Source organism: Panthera pardus, unplaced genomic scaffold (assembly GCF_024362965.1).
Source record: "Panthera pardus isolate Hobbes unplaced genomic scaffold, ASM2436296v1 HiC_scaffold_10, whole genome shotgun sequence".
Lineage (NCBI taxonomy): Eukaryota > Metazoa > Chordata > Mammalia > Carnivora > Felidae > Panthera > Panthera pardus.
In genome coordinates, this window is record NW_026526655.1 from 27,852,494 (window position 1) to 27,871,404 (window position 18,911).

The 18,911-nt window shown below is 39.3% G+C and overlaps 1 protein-coding gene across 1 annotated transcript in view; it reads right to left on the reverse strand.

The window, feature by feature from the left end:
• Nucleotides 1-18,911, reverse strand: part of PTH2R (parathyroid hormone 2 receptor) — an 83,876-nt gene that overhangs the window by 13,542 nt on the left and 51,423 nt on the right. Inside the window, exons 8-9 of the mRNA XM_053905413.1 lie at nt 15,407-15,467; nt 7,269-7,335 (exon numbers count right to left, since the gene is read on the reverse strand). Of these exons, the coding sequence (XP_053761388.1) occupies nt 7,269-7,335; nt 15,407-15,467 (128 nt within the window). The remainder of the gene's footprint in view (nt 1-7,268; nt 7,336-15,406; nt 15,468-18,911) is intronic.

Genomic DNA, 18,911 nt, shown 5'->3' on the forward strand with positions numbered 1-18,911 from the left:
TTTTTAATGTTTGTTTATTTTTGCGACAGAGAGAGAGAGAGAGAGAGAGCATGCATGAGCAGGGGAGGGGTAGAGAGAGGGGGACAGAGACTCCCAAGCAGGCTCTGTGCTGACAGCAGCAAGCCTGATGAGGGGCTCCAACTCCAGAACAGTGAGATCATGACCTGAGCCAAAGTCAGATGCTCAACCGACTGAGCCACGCCGGTGCCTAAGACACAAAATCTTTTTCACTAAGAGGGTGAGAGCTGCTCACAGATGTCACATGAGTGCTACTTTGTGAACAGCCACTCATGTCAGGCCCCATTAATTCTACTCTCCCTATGACTACAGCCCCGGGCGATACAGTGCAGCTGGGAGTCAAACTGGTGAGAAGCGATGCTGTGTAATTACCCTTAAAGGACGAAGTGATAGGAACTAAAGCTGGCAGAGCTATGGAAGCAATGCCAACTGGGGACTATCACTTGTCATTTCCTCTTCCTGGAAAAGGAAAAATTGTAGATGGCTTCAGGCAGGCCAACCTTAAACTCCATCCATATTAAAAAGCTCACGACCAGGAATTGGCCAGCGGACCACACTAAGTAAATACTGAAAACTCCCAAGAATTTGACTACAGAAAATACACACATCCAAAACATCAGTTTAATAACTAAGACGATGCATTTAAGGACAAGGAAGTGGATTATGGAAAGAATTAAGAAAAACTAAGATTGAGTAAAACGTGCTGCCTTAAAAGATCAGCTAACGAAATATGCCGATACCTGCGACAAATTCCAAATAATTACTCTGAATAATTTAGGAAAGTATAGAATAAAGGGTGATTAGAAACTAAGTTATTGACCACTTAAGTGTATTACGCGAAGTGACTCAGTCTTCACAGGAGATAGGCATATTATTGCCCCATTTTACAGATGAGGAATCTGAGTAACAGTTTACACAAATTATTCCCAGTCACACAGCCGGCACGTGGCAGAGGCCTCCTGAGGCCCTTGCCGCCTGGACGCAATAGCATGCACTCAACCACTGCACCGTACTGTCCATAAAGTAGAGTTGAGTTGCCGCAGATTGAGATGGAGACAGAAACTTAAAGAGCAGGATGGATTAAGAAAAGATTGTAAAGAATCTAAACTATAATCAAGTTTGGGGAGCCTGGATGGCTCCGTCGGTTAAGCATCTGACTTTGGCTCAGGTCATGATCTTACGGTTCATGAGCTCGAGCCCCACATCAGCCTCTGTGCTGACGACTCAGAGCCTGGAGCCTGTTTCGGATTCTGTGTGTGTGTGTGTGTGTGTGTGTGTGTGTGTGTGTGTCTCTCTCTCTCTCTCAGTCCCTCCCCCACTCATCCCTGACTGTGTGTGTGTGTGTGTGTGTGTGTGTGTGTGTCTCAAAAAATAAACATTAAAAAATTTTTTAAATAAATGAATTAAATAAAATAAGATATAATCAAGTCTTAAAATCAGTATTAGAAACAGCAAATCTAACAAAGCAGGAGAACACATCCAGCAATGTGGAAGACCACTGAAGACACTTCCCACACGGGAGGTAAAGAACAAAGAGACCCACCCACACGATAAGGGGAGAGGTGCTTGTGTGGACAACAGGGAATTGCAAGTTATCATGCAGATTTATTTCTCTTTCTGCAGAAAAGATAATGATAAATTGAACAAACCAATAAAAATATAAGAGGGAGAAGTCCCTGCGCCAAAGGAAGGTCTGAGCCTGTAGACGGAAAAATGACGTTATACGCGGGGCAAATGGAATGATAAAAGAACGAGACCAAGAAGAAGCGTCCTGGTGAGATTCTTCCATTTTATTTTAGAAGATGAAGACACGATTCTAAGAGAAAATTAGAGTCCTCGCATCTCTCATGTGAACCTCTTGTAAAATTTTGCTTAAAGGTCTACTTCAGGCAAAGCACAGATAAAACAAAGAAAAAACCAAAACCGAGAAGGTGAATAAAATGACCCCCTCATCAGCATTAAAACCAGTCACATATAGAATCAATTTTATGCAAATGTGGTTTTTAAATAATGCAAATGTACACATTAGATTCTCTCTCAATTAAAAATTTAAAGATGGATTCAAAGTGACGCACAGTTGAATTGAAACAAAGAACTCAAAACTTCAGCCTGGAAACCTCTGGCCCCGCAGGCTATCTCCGAGACTTTGTTCCCAGAGCCCTCTTGGCCGGGATCCTTCTCTCACTCCCTCTGCTCCCCCTCCCTCGCGAGGGTAGCTCATTTTCCGAGGCTTCAGGCTCAATGTCAGCTTTCCTCAGAAGCTGTTCCAACCTCACCCCAGCACTTGTCACGTTTAAATGTTTGCCTCACCCACTCTGCTTAAGCTTCAGGAGGAACTGGTGTCCATCGCCCCACCGTATCACGGCCATTGCCTCACCCAGCACCCGCAATGTTCTCGGGGTTCAATCGGGACTTGTTAAATGAGTGAATGAATAATTGACTGCGTGAGATATGCCCTCTCCAAGCCCTAGTTATATTCTGGGAAATCAGCATATCCCCCTTTCATGTAGAGTGTTCACTTCTACGCGTCTATCATAAAAGACATCCTCAGAGAAAGAAGTCAGAATTTATGTATAGGAAAGCCCACTGTTGTAAAACCTCTATAAACCCATCTCTGGGCCCCTGCAATTTTCAGCTCTGCCTTTGGACACATGCGGGGGGAGGGGTGCTTTCTCCTGGTCCCGATTGTCCCTGCCAGGGGGCGCTGCTCAACTGACGTGCACTTCCGTTCTCCCCTTCACTCTCTCCAGCCCTGAAGGAGACAAACCGAAGTATTTAATGAGCAAATGTGGGAAGAATATGGACTTTGTTTGACCTGGCCCATCCTTCTTTGCCTTGGGAGCTTGCCACGAGCACACTTGCCCCGCAGCATCTCCAGGGTTAGGAGTCTGCCCCTTAGCCTCCTGTGTGAATGTAGGTCCTCCTGTCTCCGGGGGCGATGGCCCCCTTGGTCAGGATGGATTACATCCGCCAACTTCACCTTTACCACTTCTTCCAGACCATGCTGCCCTGCGTGCCCTCTTCTTCCTTCCATCGATGTTCTGGAAGGCCCAGCACCAAAACAACGCTCCGTCTCTGCTGTCGACCAGGAAGTATTCCTCTCAGAGTTTGATGTTATACAGAAGAATTTTTTCTTAACCATCCTCAAATCAACAGCGTGTTGCAGGTGAATAACAAATTGTTATATTGGCAGATGTTTATTATCAGAACAAAAAAATGAATGTTTTCTAATGTTTTCTGATGTTCTCTTAAACATGGTTTTAACACTTGTGAACAAAACAAAGCCAACAACAGTGCTATAATTTTAGATTGTGTGATTCCAAAATACAGTGGTTCATCCTAAATTTATACTAAAGTCTGATGATCTCTAAAATTCGATTCTCTCGATATGACTTCTTCAAGTTAGAACCTATAAATGCTTATTCTCTATAAACTCCTATCTTCTCTTAAATTCAGTTTGCTTTATATATAGCTTAGAACTTCTGATCACATTTACTCCCAGATTTTACTCCCAGATACACAAAATTCCAATTAATAGAATCTCTGCTATTCCAGTATCCAAAGCCAGAATTAAGTGAGGGATCCAACCTATATTTAAAATTCTTGGCAAATAATTTCTGATAGCGTATATGGAGCATATCTAATTACATAAAACCCTGCCACATGCAATGCAAGTTTGAAAAACAAATATTTTATCCAAAGTTAATATATAAAAACTGTAAATATTGCCTTAAAAATTGTAAGACCTTTTTCCCATAAATTCAAGAAACAATCTTGACACGTTTTGGAGTGCAAGTGGCAAGAACATGGTCAAAACCGTGCTTAGTCTTATTTTGTCACACTATCTGTGACCTTTATCTGCGTGGACTCTAGTTACCTTCTCTGGAAATGAAAAGGTTACAGGAAATGCAGAGGTTCTGTAAATTACACAGCACTTTGCTTGGTGCTCTCATTTCACTTCTTGCCTCTTACCAGTTCCCCAGGGCATCTACTTCGCACACCGGTTTTATTTTTTCAACAAATATTTATTGAGTGGCCACTCTGCACCAGGAAACCTGCTAGGCACTAGAAATATAGAAGTTTAGGGAAAATATGGTTCTTGATCACATAATCCTTGTAGCTTAGAGGGCAAGATGGACGCTCAACAATTAGGAGCTTCACACATTGTGATGATCTTGAGAAAGAAAAAAACCTCACCTTGCTCTGTGGGTTATGACAGGTGTGACCTAATTTAGACTGGAGGCATCAAGGAGGCCACAATGAAGAAGTGGCATTTAAAGTGAGGAATGGAAGAAAGCACATCCCCACCTTCCAGGGGTACAGAGCAGAATGTGGGAGAGCCCTGAGGAGGCAGAGGTGGACAAGTTCAAGGATCTGAAAGGAAAACAATGTGGCTGAGGTACTGCATGTAAATGGTGCAGGCACGAGTGACCGGGGACTTCTCTAGACTATCAGGAACGTTAGATTTTATTATAGGTGCAAGGAGTTCATTGGGTAGAGACAGTGGGCCTGAAGTTAGAATCCCCACTTACCAGCCACTTACTCCATCACTTACTAGCTGTGTGACCTCGGGCAGTTTCCTCTTCTAGAAGATTAGATAAATCTATGTAAATAAAGCACTTAAAACAGTGCCCACTGCAAGGTAAGCACTGTGCAGTGTTTGCTGTTATTTGCCATGCTTCCCAGCTTCAGGAAGCTGAGGAGCTGAGAGGAGGGAGCCTTGTCACTCAGAACACGAGGACGAGGTTCAGGCACACCTCTTTCCTTACAGACTGGTTCTACAGTGAAATGAGAGGATCTTAAAGGGAACTGTGATAACTGAATTGTAATACTAAAACAAAATGGTCGCTCAAAGAACAGAAAGCTTCTCTTGAATCTTCTCTGATTCATGAGAATGAATGGGTGTTGTGACATTGGAAAAACATTTAAGAATTCTTGCTTTGGAGCTGTCATAATTTTAGTTCGAGAATATGAAAGTGGCTTCCCCCTAAGTTTTCTTCAAAATGCATTGAGTGTACCATCATTTCTAGCTCTCTTTCCCCAATGGGGAATCTTCTAAGAACCTCCATAATCACCTAACCTTACTGTTTTACTTTTCAGTTTAGAAACCTCAGCAAATAAACTTCTCATCCATGTTGACGTTGTAACTAAGATCTGCAAACAAACAAACACAAAAACACAAAGCTTTGGCTAAAAAATCAATGGTTTTGGGGGTGCCTGGGTGGCTCAGTTGGTTAAGCGTCCCACTTTGTCCCAGTCAGTTAAGCGTCCCAGATCAGGTCATGATCTCACAGTTTGTGAGTTGGAGCCTCTGGTCAGGCTCTGTGCTGACAGCCTGGAGCCTGCTTTGGATTCTGCATCTCCCTCTGTCTCTGCCCCTCCCCTGCTTGTGCGCTCTCTCTCTCTTTCTCTCTAAAATATAAATAAACATTAAAAAATTTTAAATCAACGATTTCAATGGAAGACGTCCTATGATTTACTTTTCTCCACTGTCCTCTGCTTCAGTTATTAATTTTGCGAGAATCTCTTAGACTTTTCACAGGTCTTTTCTTTCCAGCAAATGAAAACTCAAACTTGATGTTCTTAAACTCACCTACATTTTCATATAATGTTTAATTATCTCTTATTTCACAATTCTAGTACAAAGCACTGAAGACACTAAAAGTAAGAAGACCCCTTAAAAAGAGGATGGTAAGTGATGGATGAGCGAACCCCATAGAGGAGGAACTAGGAGGAAAGAAAATGAAAGGTGGGGAAGCACAGATGAGGATAGAGTATTAGCAGATAAAAGGGAAATCAGAGTGGTAAAGACCAGACCCTACTTCATAAAGTTAATTTGTATCTTTAACTTCATTCATATTCCCCCAGGGATATAGTTTACCACCAAATGGTTTGATGGGGTGGTTTATCCCCAGACTAAGAAAGCAGCCCTTCATTAAAATTAAAATTAAATGATAAGAGTTTATAAATGTAAGTCATTCGTTCATTTACCCACAGTCTGTTTATAGCTTCTCCTATGACATAGAATCTGTTCTACTTTGCTAACATGCTGTTTTCGCAAGGATACAAACCGGCTTCTCTAAAAGTGTTCTACATTTTATTTCCCCCATAAGCACTTACACCAATGGGCTTTTGAAATGAAGAGTCCTTTTCAATCTTTTCTATTTTTCTTTCTGCATTTTTCCTATGAGATAAACAAGCTTTTCTCTGACTCTGGATAAATACTACAAAACCTCAGTCCCATTAATAGCTGTCCCTCTGTATCCAGTGTGGCAACATAATGACAAACTGGGTGATGCATTGTGCTACAGAAAACAAAATGAGAAAAGTAAGAAACTGGAGAACAAAGAAAGACAAAAAAAAAGAAAATCATTAAGAATTAGACTCCTACATTACTTTCAAATGATTTAACAGTTAATATGGGAACATAAGTCATTGTATTAAGATGTTTATAATCTTGAATTAACACAAGAAAACATGAGATGGTATAATTTCTTCATCAAACCACAGAGAAGCGATAAAGCCTTCAAGGGAAGTCAAGAGTAAACATTTTGGTGAGTTTTGTCAGACACAAAGAAGTGTAACTTTGTTTTCTTTCACAACACAGATATAATACACCCGTGAAATATTATAGGCAGATAAGGTCCATGCAATACACATTGCCTACTCCAGTCTTTTTCTAATACATATCAGACAGGATTCTGTGGAATATGTCTCCACATAGCATCCTCTTAACTACTGGAAGACATTATGCCAAGGAAGAGGTTTAGTCAATGCTTTATAATGAAGCATCCTATCAGTTTTCTTTCTCCCAGTAATTCCTCTGTTCTCCCACTATTTGTCCTCTCCTCCTGACCTACTTACTACCAGGTGATCAGAACAGTAAAGTGGAGCTATAATATAACAGATGTAGAGAGAGAAGAGTTTTAGGACCTTCCAATTCCTTGAACATGTAAATGGTCACAGATATCTTGAAGCCCTGGAATTTAACCATGTGCTAGCTGATTAAAGCAAGGTCTGTGCTTTCTGCATGGATCTCAGCATCAGCCACAAGTACTGGTATGATCCTAGCCCAGACCCTCCCAACAGCTATTGCTGTAATGTGCGAGTCTCCTAAACCTTTGTAGAAGAAAGAGACAGATACACTCTTTGTAGAAGAAAGAGACAGACAAACTCTCTCTCAGTTTTAGCAGCAACTTAATTATGCATCCTATTCCTTTCTTTCTACTACACAGGCTTTTTACACTCACCCCGATAGCTGCTAAGATTGGAGCTTGATAAATCCACTTGATGTTTCCAGCACTAAGTTCCCAGCATCTGAGATATGAAAAAGAATTTTCATGAATAAATTGACAAGCAAATAGGCAGTGAGAACCAAGTAGCATTTTAAGTTTTACCAAACATTCCTGTCCCAAGCTTTTTTTTTTTAATGTTTATTTATTTTTGAGAGGGAGAGACAGAATGCAAGCAGGGGAGGGGCAGAGAGAGAGGGAGACACAGATATGAAGCAGGCTCCAGGCTCTGAGCTATCAGCATAGAGCCTGATGTGGGGCTTGAACTCACCAACTGTGAGATCATGACCTGAGCCAAAGTTGGATGTTTAACCAACTGAGCCACCCAGGCACCCCCCCCCCACCCGGTCCCAAGCTTTTGATTGAAAGATAAGTAGACACACATACATACACACACACACACACACACACACACCCCTCATTAAATACCCAAACTAGTGAAAAAATGTGTAATGGGTCTTGGTTTCCATACGATGAACTGTGGAGCATTATAAATACTGTTTAATTTTATATCAACAAGAGTCAAAACCACAGTTCCAGAGCCACAAAAAATTATTGTCTTATAAATGTGGTGCACCTGATACTTCATTTTCTTATCACTGGAATGAGAAAGTCTTCTCACTTCCAAAAGTTCCAACAATTCTATGTTATAACTCCACATGCTATAGAATACTGACAATAATGTGAATCATTCTTATCCATCGAAATGCAATAAAAAGCTGACAGTGGGTGGCTCAATCAGTTAAGCATGCAACTTCGGCTCACGTTACCGGCTCTCGCAGTTCGTGAGTCCGAGTCCCAAGTTGGGCTCTGTGCTGACAGCTCAGAGACTGGAGCCTGCTTTGAATTCTGTGTCTCCCTCTCTCTCTGTCTCTCCCCTGCTCATGCTCTTTCTCTCTCAAAAATAAACATTAAAAAAAAAACTGACAGTAATGCAAATGATCCTTGTTGACAGATATGCATTAGAGGGGCGCCTGGGTGGCTTGGTCGGTTAAGCGTCCGACTTCGGCTCAGGTCATGATCTCATGGTCCGTGAGTTCAAGCCCCGCGCCGGGCTCTGTGCTGACAGCTCAGAGCCTGGAGCCTGTTTCAAATTCTGTGTCTCCCTCTCTCTCTACTCCTCCCCCGTTCATGCTCTGTCTCTCTCTGTCTCAAAAATAAATGAACGTCAAAAAAAAAAAAAAGATATGCATTAGAAAACTAGAAGCAAGTGAAAATATACATAGAAATGAAAACTAGTTGTGTTTGGTGGAATATGATTGATTATTGCCTTATGAAGACTGAATTTTTGCATGTATTTATAAATTTATTTCAGTGTTCATTTTGCTAAATATAAGCATGTGATTCCTATATTTCTTCTTTGAACCAGTTATAACATCTTACTCGTTCCCTCATTAATTAGTGAGTTAAAAGATCTTTGACAATGCTCATTTTACATTAGCATAAAATCCATGATTTTATCTTTGACTGTAAAAAGCTTGTTTTTAGCAGTACTTAATAAAAACACTATATGATTTACCTATTTGTTATGTTTATCTTCTCAACTGCCATCCCAACTAGAATTTAGTTTCTACATGAACAGGGAACGTTTTTCTTATTTTCTGATGTAGTATAAGTGCCTATAATAATATGGAGCATGTAGGTAGTTGACAAATATTTTTTGGATTGAATTGAATTGAAAGTAAGTTGACTCAGTCTCACCCAGGCTGGTTTGCGATTGGGTGAAATTGGAATAAATGGAACAGTGTTGAGAAAAACTAGTTCTGCTTGAAACTTTAATGTAGCACTTTAAACAGTTTTTATACATTAAAGATACATGACTAAAAGCTTCTTTCTTGGGTTCTTTCTCCTTAGACAAAACCTAGCATCAATTGTAGGGACAATAAATGAAATTATATAAAAAATATTAGGGATATAAGGATAATTTTTTAATTCTAGATGATAAACTTATCAAAAAGTTACTTTTAAATTAATGAATAAGTTAGGGATAATACAAAGCAATTTCAACTATCCCCTTGAAGGTAAAACATTTTCAGTATATATGTAATGACCATATAGTTTTAAATTTTAACATTTTCATACAGGTGATACATTCCCATTTGAAAAATCAAACTATATGAAAAGACAGCCATTGAGACATCTCAGTTCTTCCCATCTTCCTATTTTCCTCTGCCCCTGTCTCTCTCTGTATACATCACATCTTTTATTACTTTATTGTATATGTTTCCAGTGTTTTCTTATGCATATACAAATCCAAATATTATATCTTATTTTCCCCTACCCTACGAGAAGTGCAACGTATACTCTGTTCTGCAACTGGCTCTTTCCTTTTAACAGTACATTTTTTATTTCTTTTCCTATCGGTACCAAGACAGCTCAGTAGCACAGCATTCCATTAGAAAGATGTACCACAGTAGAATCAACTAGACCCCAAGACCAAAGTATAATCCTGACCCTGATACACTGCAATCTGCAGAATCAATGGACTTGAAGTTTGAATAACATGGAAATCAAAGACAGGGAGATTTTGCACTCGCACATTATTAAGCCTTTCCTAGCATTATTTGCATGCATGTATTTTTCACGTTATTCAACCATACAGGAAAGATAAGTGTGACTGAGTTGTGCAGAATGTCTATCACGCTACCCGAAAAACGCTTCCTACTAAATGGAAAGTGGCATATATTGTATGAATATAAATTGAACACCGATTCACTAGCTGCAAGGCTCTTGAATTCTTTAAATTTTCTTTTTGCTTTGACTTTTGGTAATATCTCCACAATCTTCTTTCTTTGCCTCAATAACATTTCATCACGGTGTCTCCTAACACACTTCAGTTCAGTTGTACAATTGCAGCTCTATAAAATACTTCTATTTAGAACTAGGTCAAAACCAGCTACCTCTAGAAACAGGAAAAACTTGACTTTGATAATTTTCAATGTCAAAGTTTCAAATTCACCCTTTGATATGAAAGGCAACTGAGATGTCAGATTTTTTTTTTTTTTTAAGAAAACACTATTAATCCTTGCTTTTCATTCATTCATTCCTCAATGTCCCAGCTCATGCTGTGTTTGTTAACATGGCTCAGAAACTACCCTCTGTTCAGACTTCACAAATTAAATTTTAACACTCTCAAAAATGCGGAAATGAATGTAACTAAAAATGCAGTTCTGAGTAGTGAGCATGAGGCACAAGGGTCTGACTAGAAACTAGGAACTAGGACTTCCTGGAGCCAGAACCGGGAATAGGAGAGGCACTGTTCTGCCAGAACAGATCCAGGGAGTTGTGCTGACTGAACACCACATTGTACCCACAACTCACAATGTGACAAGAGCAGGGGAAGTGCAGAAGCCCTGGGAACCATGCAGATTTCCTCAAAATGATAGAAGCTATCTTTCTTGGTCCTTTGCACAACTGGGTCCCACCTTTCCTGTTGGCATCTCATCTCCTTTGAATGAGCAGGGAGAAGGTAATAAGGTAGCTAATGGGGGGGGGGGTTGCTTTCATTAAGCAAAAAGAAAGAGAAACAAATATAGTCACTTTTTAAGCTCATTTGTCCAATCAAAACTACTCAATTTTCTTACCCTAGCTTAGCCAAATAACTTTTGATAGAATTTTAGAACTGTAAGACTTCCTTTGTGTATTCAGTAGCATTTAGAGGATCTTCCAAAACTGAGTCTGGTCGGCTTACCTCTAATAGGCAAGGCTACAGAGAAAATTAGAGTTCTAGCTTTGGAAGGCCAGATTAGAAAAAAGAAGAATCTCAAATATTTGAGACAGGAGCAGAGATCCCATTCATCCTTTGAGGATGCCCCAAGCTGGCTCCAAAGCTGAACTTTGTGGCAGAGCACTCTCTGTAGGTCAGATTACCCTCAAGAAAACCCACAAAAACTTTCTATCCAGAGACAAGCTGAATTTCATGAAAAATCAAGTTAGGCAACTTTGAAATCATGCTATGTATGTGATAATACAGTTTTATTTTATATGCAAAATAAATATAAAATGACCCCTTAACCCAATTATCACGTTCAGATCTGGACACTATAAAATTCAATATTTTATTCTGAGTAAGGCAGGAATAAATGTTTTGCACAGAGGAGTCATATGATCTAACTTATATTTAATTTTTTGGCATTAGTTCAACTGTTTCAGAGCAATATTCAGCATCAGTTGTACTTTTTGAAATATTGTGTACCTAAAGAATGTTTTGCCTCAAAAACAATAGACGTATAATTTTTTTTCTTAAAAAAAAATACATATGACTGTTAATGGTGTATGATTCAGTTTATGATTTTCAAGGAAGAATAAAAGATCGCTAAGAAAACTAATTATCTAATTCAATATAAAATGCATTGTGAATATTTTTGCTTGCTTTCTATGCTCAAGGCTTGGAATATCTGTTGAACGGATGAATGAGTCAAAATTGCTACAGGCTGACCGTAGGTTTTGGAGATGTAACCTGATGTCTCTGGGAGTCATTTTATTCATCTCTCAAATGAGAGGATTGAACAAAAAAATACCTTAGGATCTATTTTCTCTAAAATTCCAAATCTAAGTTATATGGTTACACATCTCAGGGTAAAATTATTTATCATTATTTAGTACCTCTTTACTGACTCAACCCACCCCGCAAGAAATCAAATAGCAGACACTGTAAGTTTTCTTTGACATTTCCAGTATCATCGTATACATATAGCAATAATGATAATGTTGATAACATTAACCCTCAATTATTAGCAAATTTAATGTTTGCATATAAGTTGGAGTTTACAAAGCCCTTTCATAAACGGGCTCTCATCTGATTTTCAAATCTACCCCCTGCAGACTCACAACCTTACTCATCACCAAGAATATTTTCATTTTACAAATGGGAAGTCTGAGGCTAAGGGAAATGGCCACAATTAACAAACGGATGAGAAAATGCATCTCCTGGTAACTCACAGTTTGCATCGAGTCAGACTTTATCTTGCTCAAGAGACACTTAGCAAATGGAGGAAAGTGGCCAAATAGATCCATAACAACTGATCAGCAAGGATTGAAGAGTTCTCTATTATAAAACAGAGAAATTCACTCCTACCCGTTTGTAATTCATAGGTTTTTTTTTTCAAATCTGACAGTTATACATGCACATCAAGAGAAATAAGATAGTATGTAAGAAAGGGAAAATAACAGAATATACATACAAAATGCTACAGGAATTTGTTAAGGAAGATTTTACATGGTGGAATAGTGAGTTCAAACATACTGAAGTTGCAGACTACTTGTAGTTATGGTTTTCCTTTCTGAACACCATGAAATGTAGATTTAATCGTATCATGTGAATGAGAGAAACGTGCTAGTAAATAGCTCTGTATGTTTACATACAACACCGATGCCCCAGCATGAGCTCACACCTTGCAAAAAATGTGAACTATTAAAAAGTCCATCATAGGCGATGAATTATTTCTGATTTAGAGAATAGAACTACAAGTGGTAGAAGGACAAAAGGCAGATATAATGAAGGCATGAAAACCTGTCCAGGGTACAATAGGCATTGTCCTTTCTGCATCCCTCATTACCAGAGGTGTTGAAGCAACTGAAGGGTGAGCAGCTGTCAGTGATAAAGTAAAAGGAATCCCTCTACAACACTCCTCCCCCACAGAAAATAAAAATACCACTAGTCTTAAAAGAAACATCTACTCTGCTCATGGTATTTATTGAGAGCCTCTGGAGCCCAACTGTCTAGACAAATTCCTTCTCTACCACTTGTGGCTGTGCAATGTTGGGTACAACGATTCTGGCCTCAGTCTCACAGGGTTGTTATGAAGTTCAATTAAACTAATAGTTACAGAACCCTTAGAAAGTGCCTGGAATGTGGGTATCATTCAAAAATGCTAGCTACTGGAGTGCCTAGGTGGCTCAGTCAGTTAAGCATCTGACTGCTGATTTCAGCTCATGTCATGATGTCATGATTTGTGAGATCGAGCCCTGCGTTGGGCTCGCCCTAACAACATGGAAACTGCTTAGGATTCTCTCTCTCCCTCTCTCTCTCTGCCCCTCTCCCCACTCCCCTCAAAATAAGTAAATATTTTTTTTAAAAAAATGCTAGCTGTCATCTTTATTATTACTTTTCTCCCATTTTTCCTTTCATGCTGGTAATTATCTTTATAAAACGCAAATCTGTTGTCATTGTCACTGAAAGGAAAAAAAAAAGAAAACAACCATCCTAATGTAACCTATAAAGATCTGGAAGATGTGGCCCCCATCTCTTCTCCAGCCTCATTTTTAAGCTCTAACTTTAGCAGAATCAAGGCTCCGCTGGCTCGATAGGATAAGTACCATCAGTTAGGATTAATGAAAACATAAGTCCTGCTTTCTAATGGAATAACATAACAAAAACATTATTTTTGGTCAGACATTACATATAGGTATAAATTAATGAAATAAGGGAATAATACTTGCTAATAAGTATTTCGTACTTACTATTCCAAACTCTATTCCAAAACCGTAGGTATTTTACATACATTCCCATTCAATCTTACAATAATGCCGTGAAGAGTAATATTCATTTTACCTGCACTTCATTGATGAGAGAGGCCAGGCAGTACATCTGTTGTCACAGACCAACAAGTAGTAGAACAGGCCTGTGAGTTACCTGCACCTGAACCCTTCTTCATTATGTCCGCATTTAGTGCCTGTCAGCTACCAGGCTGTGCTACGCGTTTTGTCTGTATTAATGTCCTGTATACATTATTATCTCTGTTTTATATCAAGAAACGGATGTACAAAGAGGTCATGTGTGTTTCCCATGGTCTTGAAGCTAACAGCAGCTAAACTAAGATTTGAACTCAGGTCTGTGTAAGTCTAAAAATAAGGTCCTTTACCATCATTCACCATCACTGCATTGTACTTTAAAATGCTACTTCAGGGGCACCTGCATGGCTCAGTTGATTAAGCATTGGACTTCATTCAGCTCAACTCACGATCTCATAGTTCATGAGTTCAAGTTCCACATAGTTCATGAGTTCATAGTTCATGAGTTCAAGTTCACTGCTGTCAGCACATAGCCTGCTTCAGATCCTCTGTCTTCCTCTCTCTCTGCCCCTCCCTCATGCACTCGCACTCTCTCTCTCTCTCTCTCAAATAAACATTAAATAATAATAATAATAATAATAATAATAAATAACAATAATAAAATGCTACTTCAAATTAGCCCCAGGCTACTTGGTAATCCTAGTGAATCACTTCCAATGTGCATTTGTTTTATTTTTTGAAAACATTTAATTATGCTATAAAAGACCAAAAAAACCCAAACGGGTTGGATGAAACCCATAGTTTGCATCAAATAGAGATAAGTATGTAATAAGTGGAGCCCATGCATGTTAAACATAAGTATAACTGGGCACTATATATTCATGATACACCATATATATGAGACAAAAAATACCCCTGATAGACAGGAAGTGCTCAATATCCTTGACATCTTAATTCCACCACTGATTGGTGAAACCCATGCCCATGTATTTTTTGCCCAAGGAACACAAATAAAACCCAAAGCTGTTTAGCAGGCTAACTGGCCAGCTATAACTATGACCAAGTATACTTTCTTCTCATCAATACGAGAAAGCAATTGTGTGTCATTGGCCCAGGGCACCTTCTGTCTGTGGGTCTCCTTGCTGCAACCACATTTCTGGTCTTCAAAACCACACCATCAAGTGGGGATGGCTGACATGGACAGATTGAGAGAGGAGATCTGAATATTGCCTATCCCATGACTCAGGTGGTGCGATCCTTCCACATGCTTGCACCATTATCTTAAGCATGTTAACTTACCTATCTCCTTCCCCTTGAATTCTTACAATATGTTTTAAAATGATATTACAAACCAGAGAGGTCAAGCATCCTAATCTGGTCTGTGAGTCTTTCTGTCCCAAGACCTCTGGGATGGATAGCTTGCTGGTAATGTATCAAAGGCTATAATTTCACCAAGGTAATTTCCTACATGATGTCCATAAAAGGAAATGTGGTCCACAACAGCAGCCAGTGTAAATTCCAGGCAGGAAGACTGAGTCTTAGGAAATTTTAGGCTCTCTCTTTACCTCTTCTTTTTCACTCACCTTGCGTCAGCCAGAGTCGCTCGCGCCACAGCCCAGGCTGCAACAAATGCTGCCGGGAACCCTGTAATCAAAAAGGGATTCAGGGACCATACTTACTTTAAGATTAAAGGAATTTTTAATCTCATACTCAGCACACATAAAAATATACTACTAAAAGTTGAGAGAGGAAAATAGACATGAAAAATATGGGTATACCAACACAAAATTCTTCTTAGTTTTCCTCTTGACCCCCCTGAGAAATGAGCCAGGTACATTGCTGTCATTTGCCCCTGAAAGTGTGGAGATTTGAAGGTTGGCCCAATGTCCCCTTGAGGGATGTAGGATCAAGCCATATGGGGAGGGGACAGAAGTTCCTGGAGTCAGAAGCAGGTAGCAGTTGGAGCTTTGGACTTTGATTCTTGCCAAACTGATAGCTACAAGCCTTCACAGAGGAATGAAGCCACAGACTTCACGAGATGCTACAGGGAGGCTATTATTGTAAAAAATTAGAGCTTTGCCATTCTAAATGTGCAAGCCATTAGAGAAGCTATACTAGGAAGTTTTAATCTGTGTAGCCTCTTCTTTTGAGGGGGGTTCATGTTGGCTCAAGACAAGCATATGCACGCATTAAGACCATAGCGAAGGGTGAACCCTATGTTACTTTGAGGCTTTGAGCGCTGAAATATGTGTCCTTCATAAATGATAAACACCTCGTGAGCTTACAATGTCAAATCTATTACACTGACTTTCCACAAGTGTATAAAGTGTGCCCACAGTAAAGGCTGACTGTTCAGTCCATGTTATAGTTTATTAGACTCTGACATCACAAAAAAAAATCGCAAACCATAACTTTTATGGAACATGACAAAACAGGACCAAAGGGTTGGATGGACAGCTTCTCATTCTGTGGAATTTATGAAAGTGGTTTGAAGAAAGGAAAGACAGAGCATAATGAAAACATTGCAGAAGTTAGGAAGCACTTTACAAGGGGAGAAAAAAAGTTTTAATCTAACTTAGGACATTTTTATTAAACACAATATTAATTTCTTTACTTTTAAAAACACATTTGTAATTTTTTGAGTTTTCCTTTTTAGCAAAAAAGTGAAAAAGAATAGGTTCAGATGAAGAAAAATGCCATTAAAAGTGAAAATAAGATGGTGCCCTGTAATAAAGTTTTGGCCTCCTTGGTGATCATCTCATTGAATTTAACCTCAGCACCGCAGCCTGTGTGGTTATTTAATTTTATAACTCCGTATTCCAATTTTATTTATTGCTTGCACACAACATCTAAATTTCAAATTCTATGTTCCAGAAAATTGTTTTTATCAAAATAGATCTACCCAGGGGGCCACCTGGGTGGCTCAGTCGGTTAAGCTTCCAACTTCAGCTCAGCTCATGATCTCACGGTTGGCAAGTTCGAGTTCTGTGTCAGGCTCTGTGCTGACAGTTCAGAGCCTGGAGCCTGCTTGGGATTCTATGTCTCTGTCTCTCTCTCTCTGTCCCTCCCCTGCTCACGCTCTGTCTCTCTATCTCTTTCTCAAAAATAAATAAACAAAAAAAATAGATCTACCCAATTCTGATTATTTCTTAGGTTCAGTTCACATATTTTATCTATCTCTCCATCCATCTATCTACTCATCTACCCATCCATCCATCCATCCAACCATTCTTCCAACCATCCACCCAGTAAGCATTTATTAAGTGCCCATGTATGTGTCAAGGATTATTCTACTTTCAGAAAATAAAACAATAAACAGATCAACAATATTCCCATTTTTCTGAAGCATATTCTGTAGGGAGATGCAAAATCAATAACATAACTTCAGTTATCAGTCAGCACCCTGAGGAGGAAACAAGAATGATGCTGTGTAATGAAGACAGCCTGGCCCCTTCTGCCAGGGTGGTTCAAAGAGCCCTGACATAGCTCTCTTTACTGTTCTGCTGCCTTGGCTATTTTAAAAAAGTGTCTGTCTTTGATCAGAATTTTCACATTTTCTCATTTACAGGTCTTTATCTTTTGCTTCCTTTACAATCTCCCAATCAAGCAATTTCCTGAATAAAGTTCTATACACATCGATCAAGGGCAATTGAGCTGGAAATCTGCTTTAGATGATCATTATAACAAATATCTTCTGTCAGACACTATGTCTTCATGAAATTACTTTTCTCATCCTCTTGGAAGACTCTCACTCACAAAGCTAGCACAGAGGCAACCATGGAGGAAAAAAGAATTGAAGCCATTTTTGGGATTTAAGGATTTTTGATTACCAATCTTGGTATCACATCATTACATAATTGGGAACACATAAGTATAGAGGAAAATGCTTGAAATTTAGATGTTATTTTGAGTCTGAATGCCAATTTAAGTAAATTTACTGTAAATTCAAATGTTACTCAATATATTCATTTACCTTGAGAGCTGAGTAATCTTCATAAAATGTCAGTATAAATAAGTGACTGAGAGGGAAGCAATCTCTGGTCTAAAAATAAGTAAACACAGGGGTGGAGGGTGCCTGGGTGGTTCAGTAGGTTGAGTATCTGACTCTTGATTTCAGCTCAGGTTCTTGAGTTCAAGTTCAAGGTTCCTGAGTTCAGCTTACAGTTCTTGAGTTCAAGCCCTGCATTGGGCTCTATGCTAACAGTGCAGAGCCTGCTTATGATTCTCTCTCCCTCCCTTTCTCTCTGCCCCTGCCCCGCTCATGCTCTCTGTCTCAAAATAAATAAATAAACATTAAAAAAATTTTAAAAAAAATAGACATGGGTTCTCATGTGGCTCCATTACTATTCCCCTTTAAAATGAAGTTTTGGGGGCGCCTGGGTGGCTCAGTCAGTTGGGCAACAGACTACACTCAGGTCATGATCTCACAGATCATGAGTTCGAGCCCTACATCAGGCTCTGTGCTGACAGATCAGAGCCTGGAGCCTGCTTTGGATTCTGTGTCTCCCTCTCTCTCTGTCTCTCCCCCACTCACATTCTGTCTCTGTCCCTTAAAAACAAATAAACATTAAAAAAAAATTTAATAATAAGAAAAATAAAAAATTAAAAAACTAAAATGAAGTTTGGGACTAATTAACAGTAGTCAAAAATGCTTAGGCAATTAAAACCTTTCTTCAAATAAAAACTTGGGCAGCAGTCCACACATAAAACAGGGAGGCTTTGAAGCCAAAGGCAGTAAATAGGATCTTCTCGTCTTGGTCTACGGAGTTTCATCTCGTTTTGGATACTTCACAGGCTTCATAAAGCCCTGCCTCATCCTTATTCTCCTCCTGTGGTGCCAGTACTATTTTACAATAGTAAAATAGGTTGATCATGAAGTGTAAAGTTAGTTCTGAAAATTAGAGACCCATCGTGACATGGGATTCCTGGATTAGCTACAGACACACAATATCTTAATAACCAGAAATCTTGATTCCCCAGGGAATCTAGTCAACATATTGACTGCTCAGACATGAAGTTCCAGGCTATACCTCCAGTTCCCGCTCTACCCACCACAGAATGCTGGAATTCCATTTCCATTGCCTATCT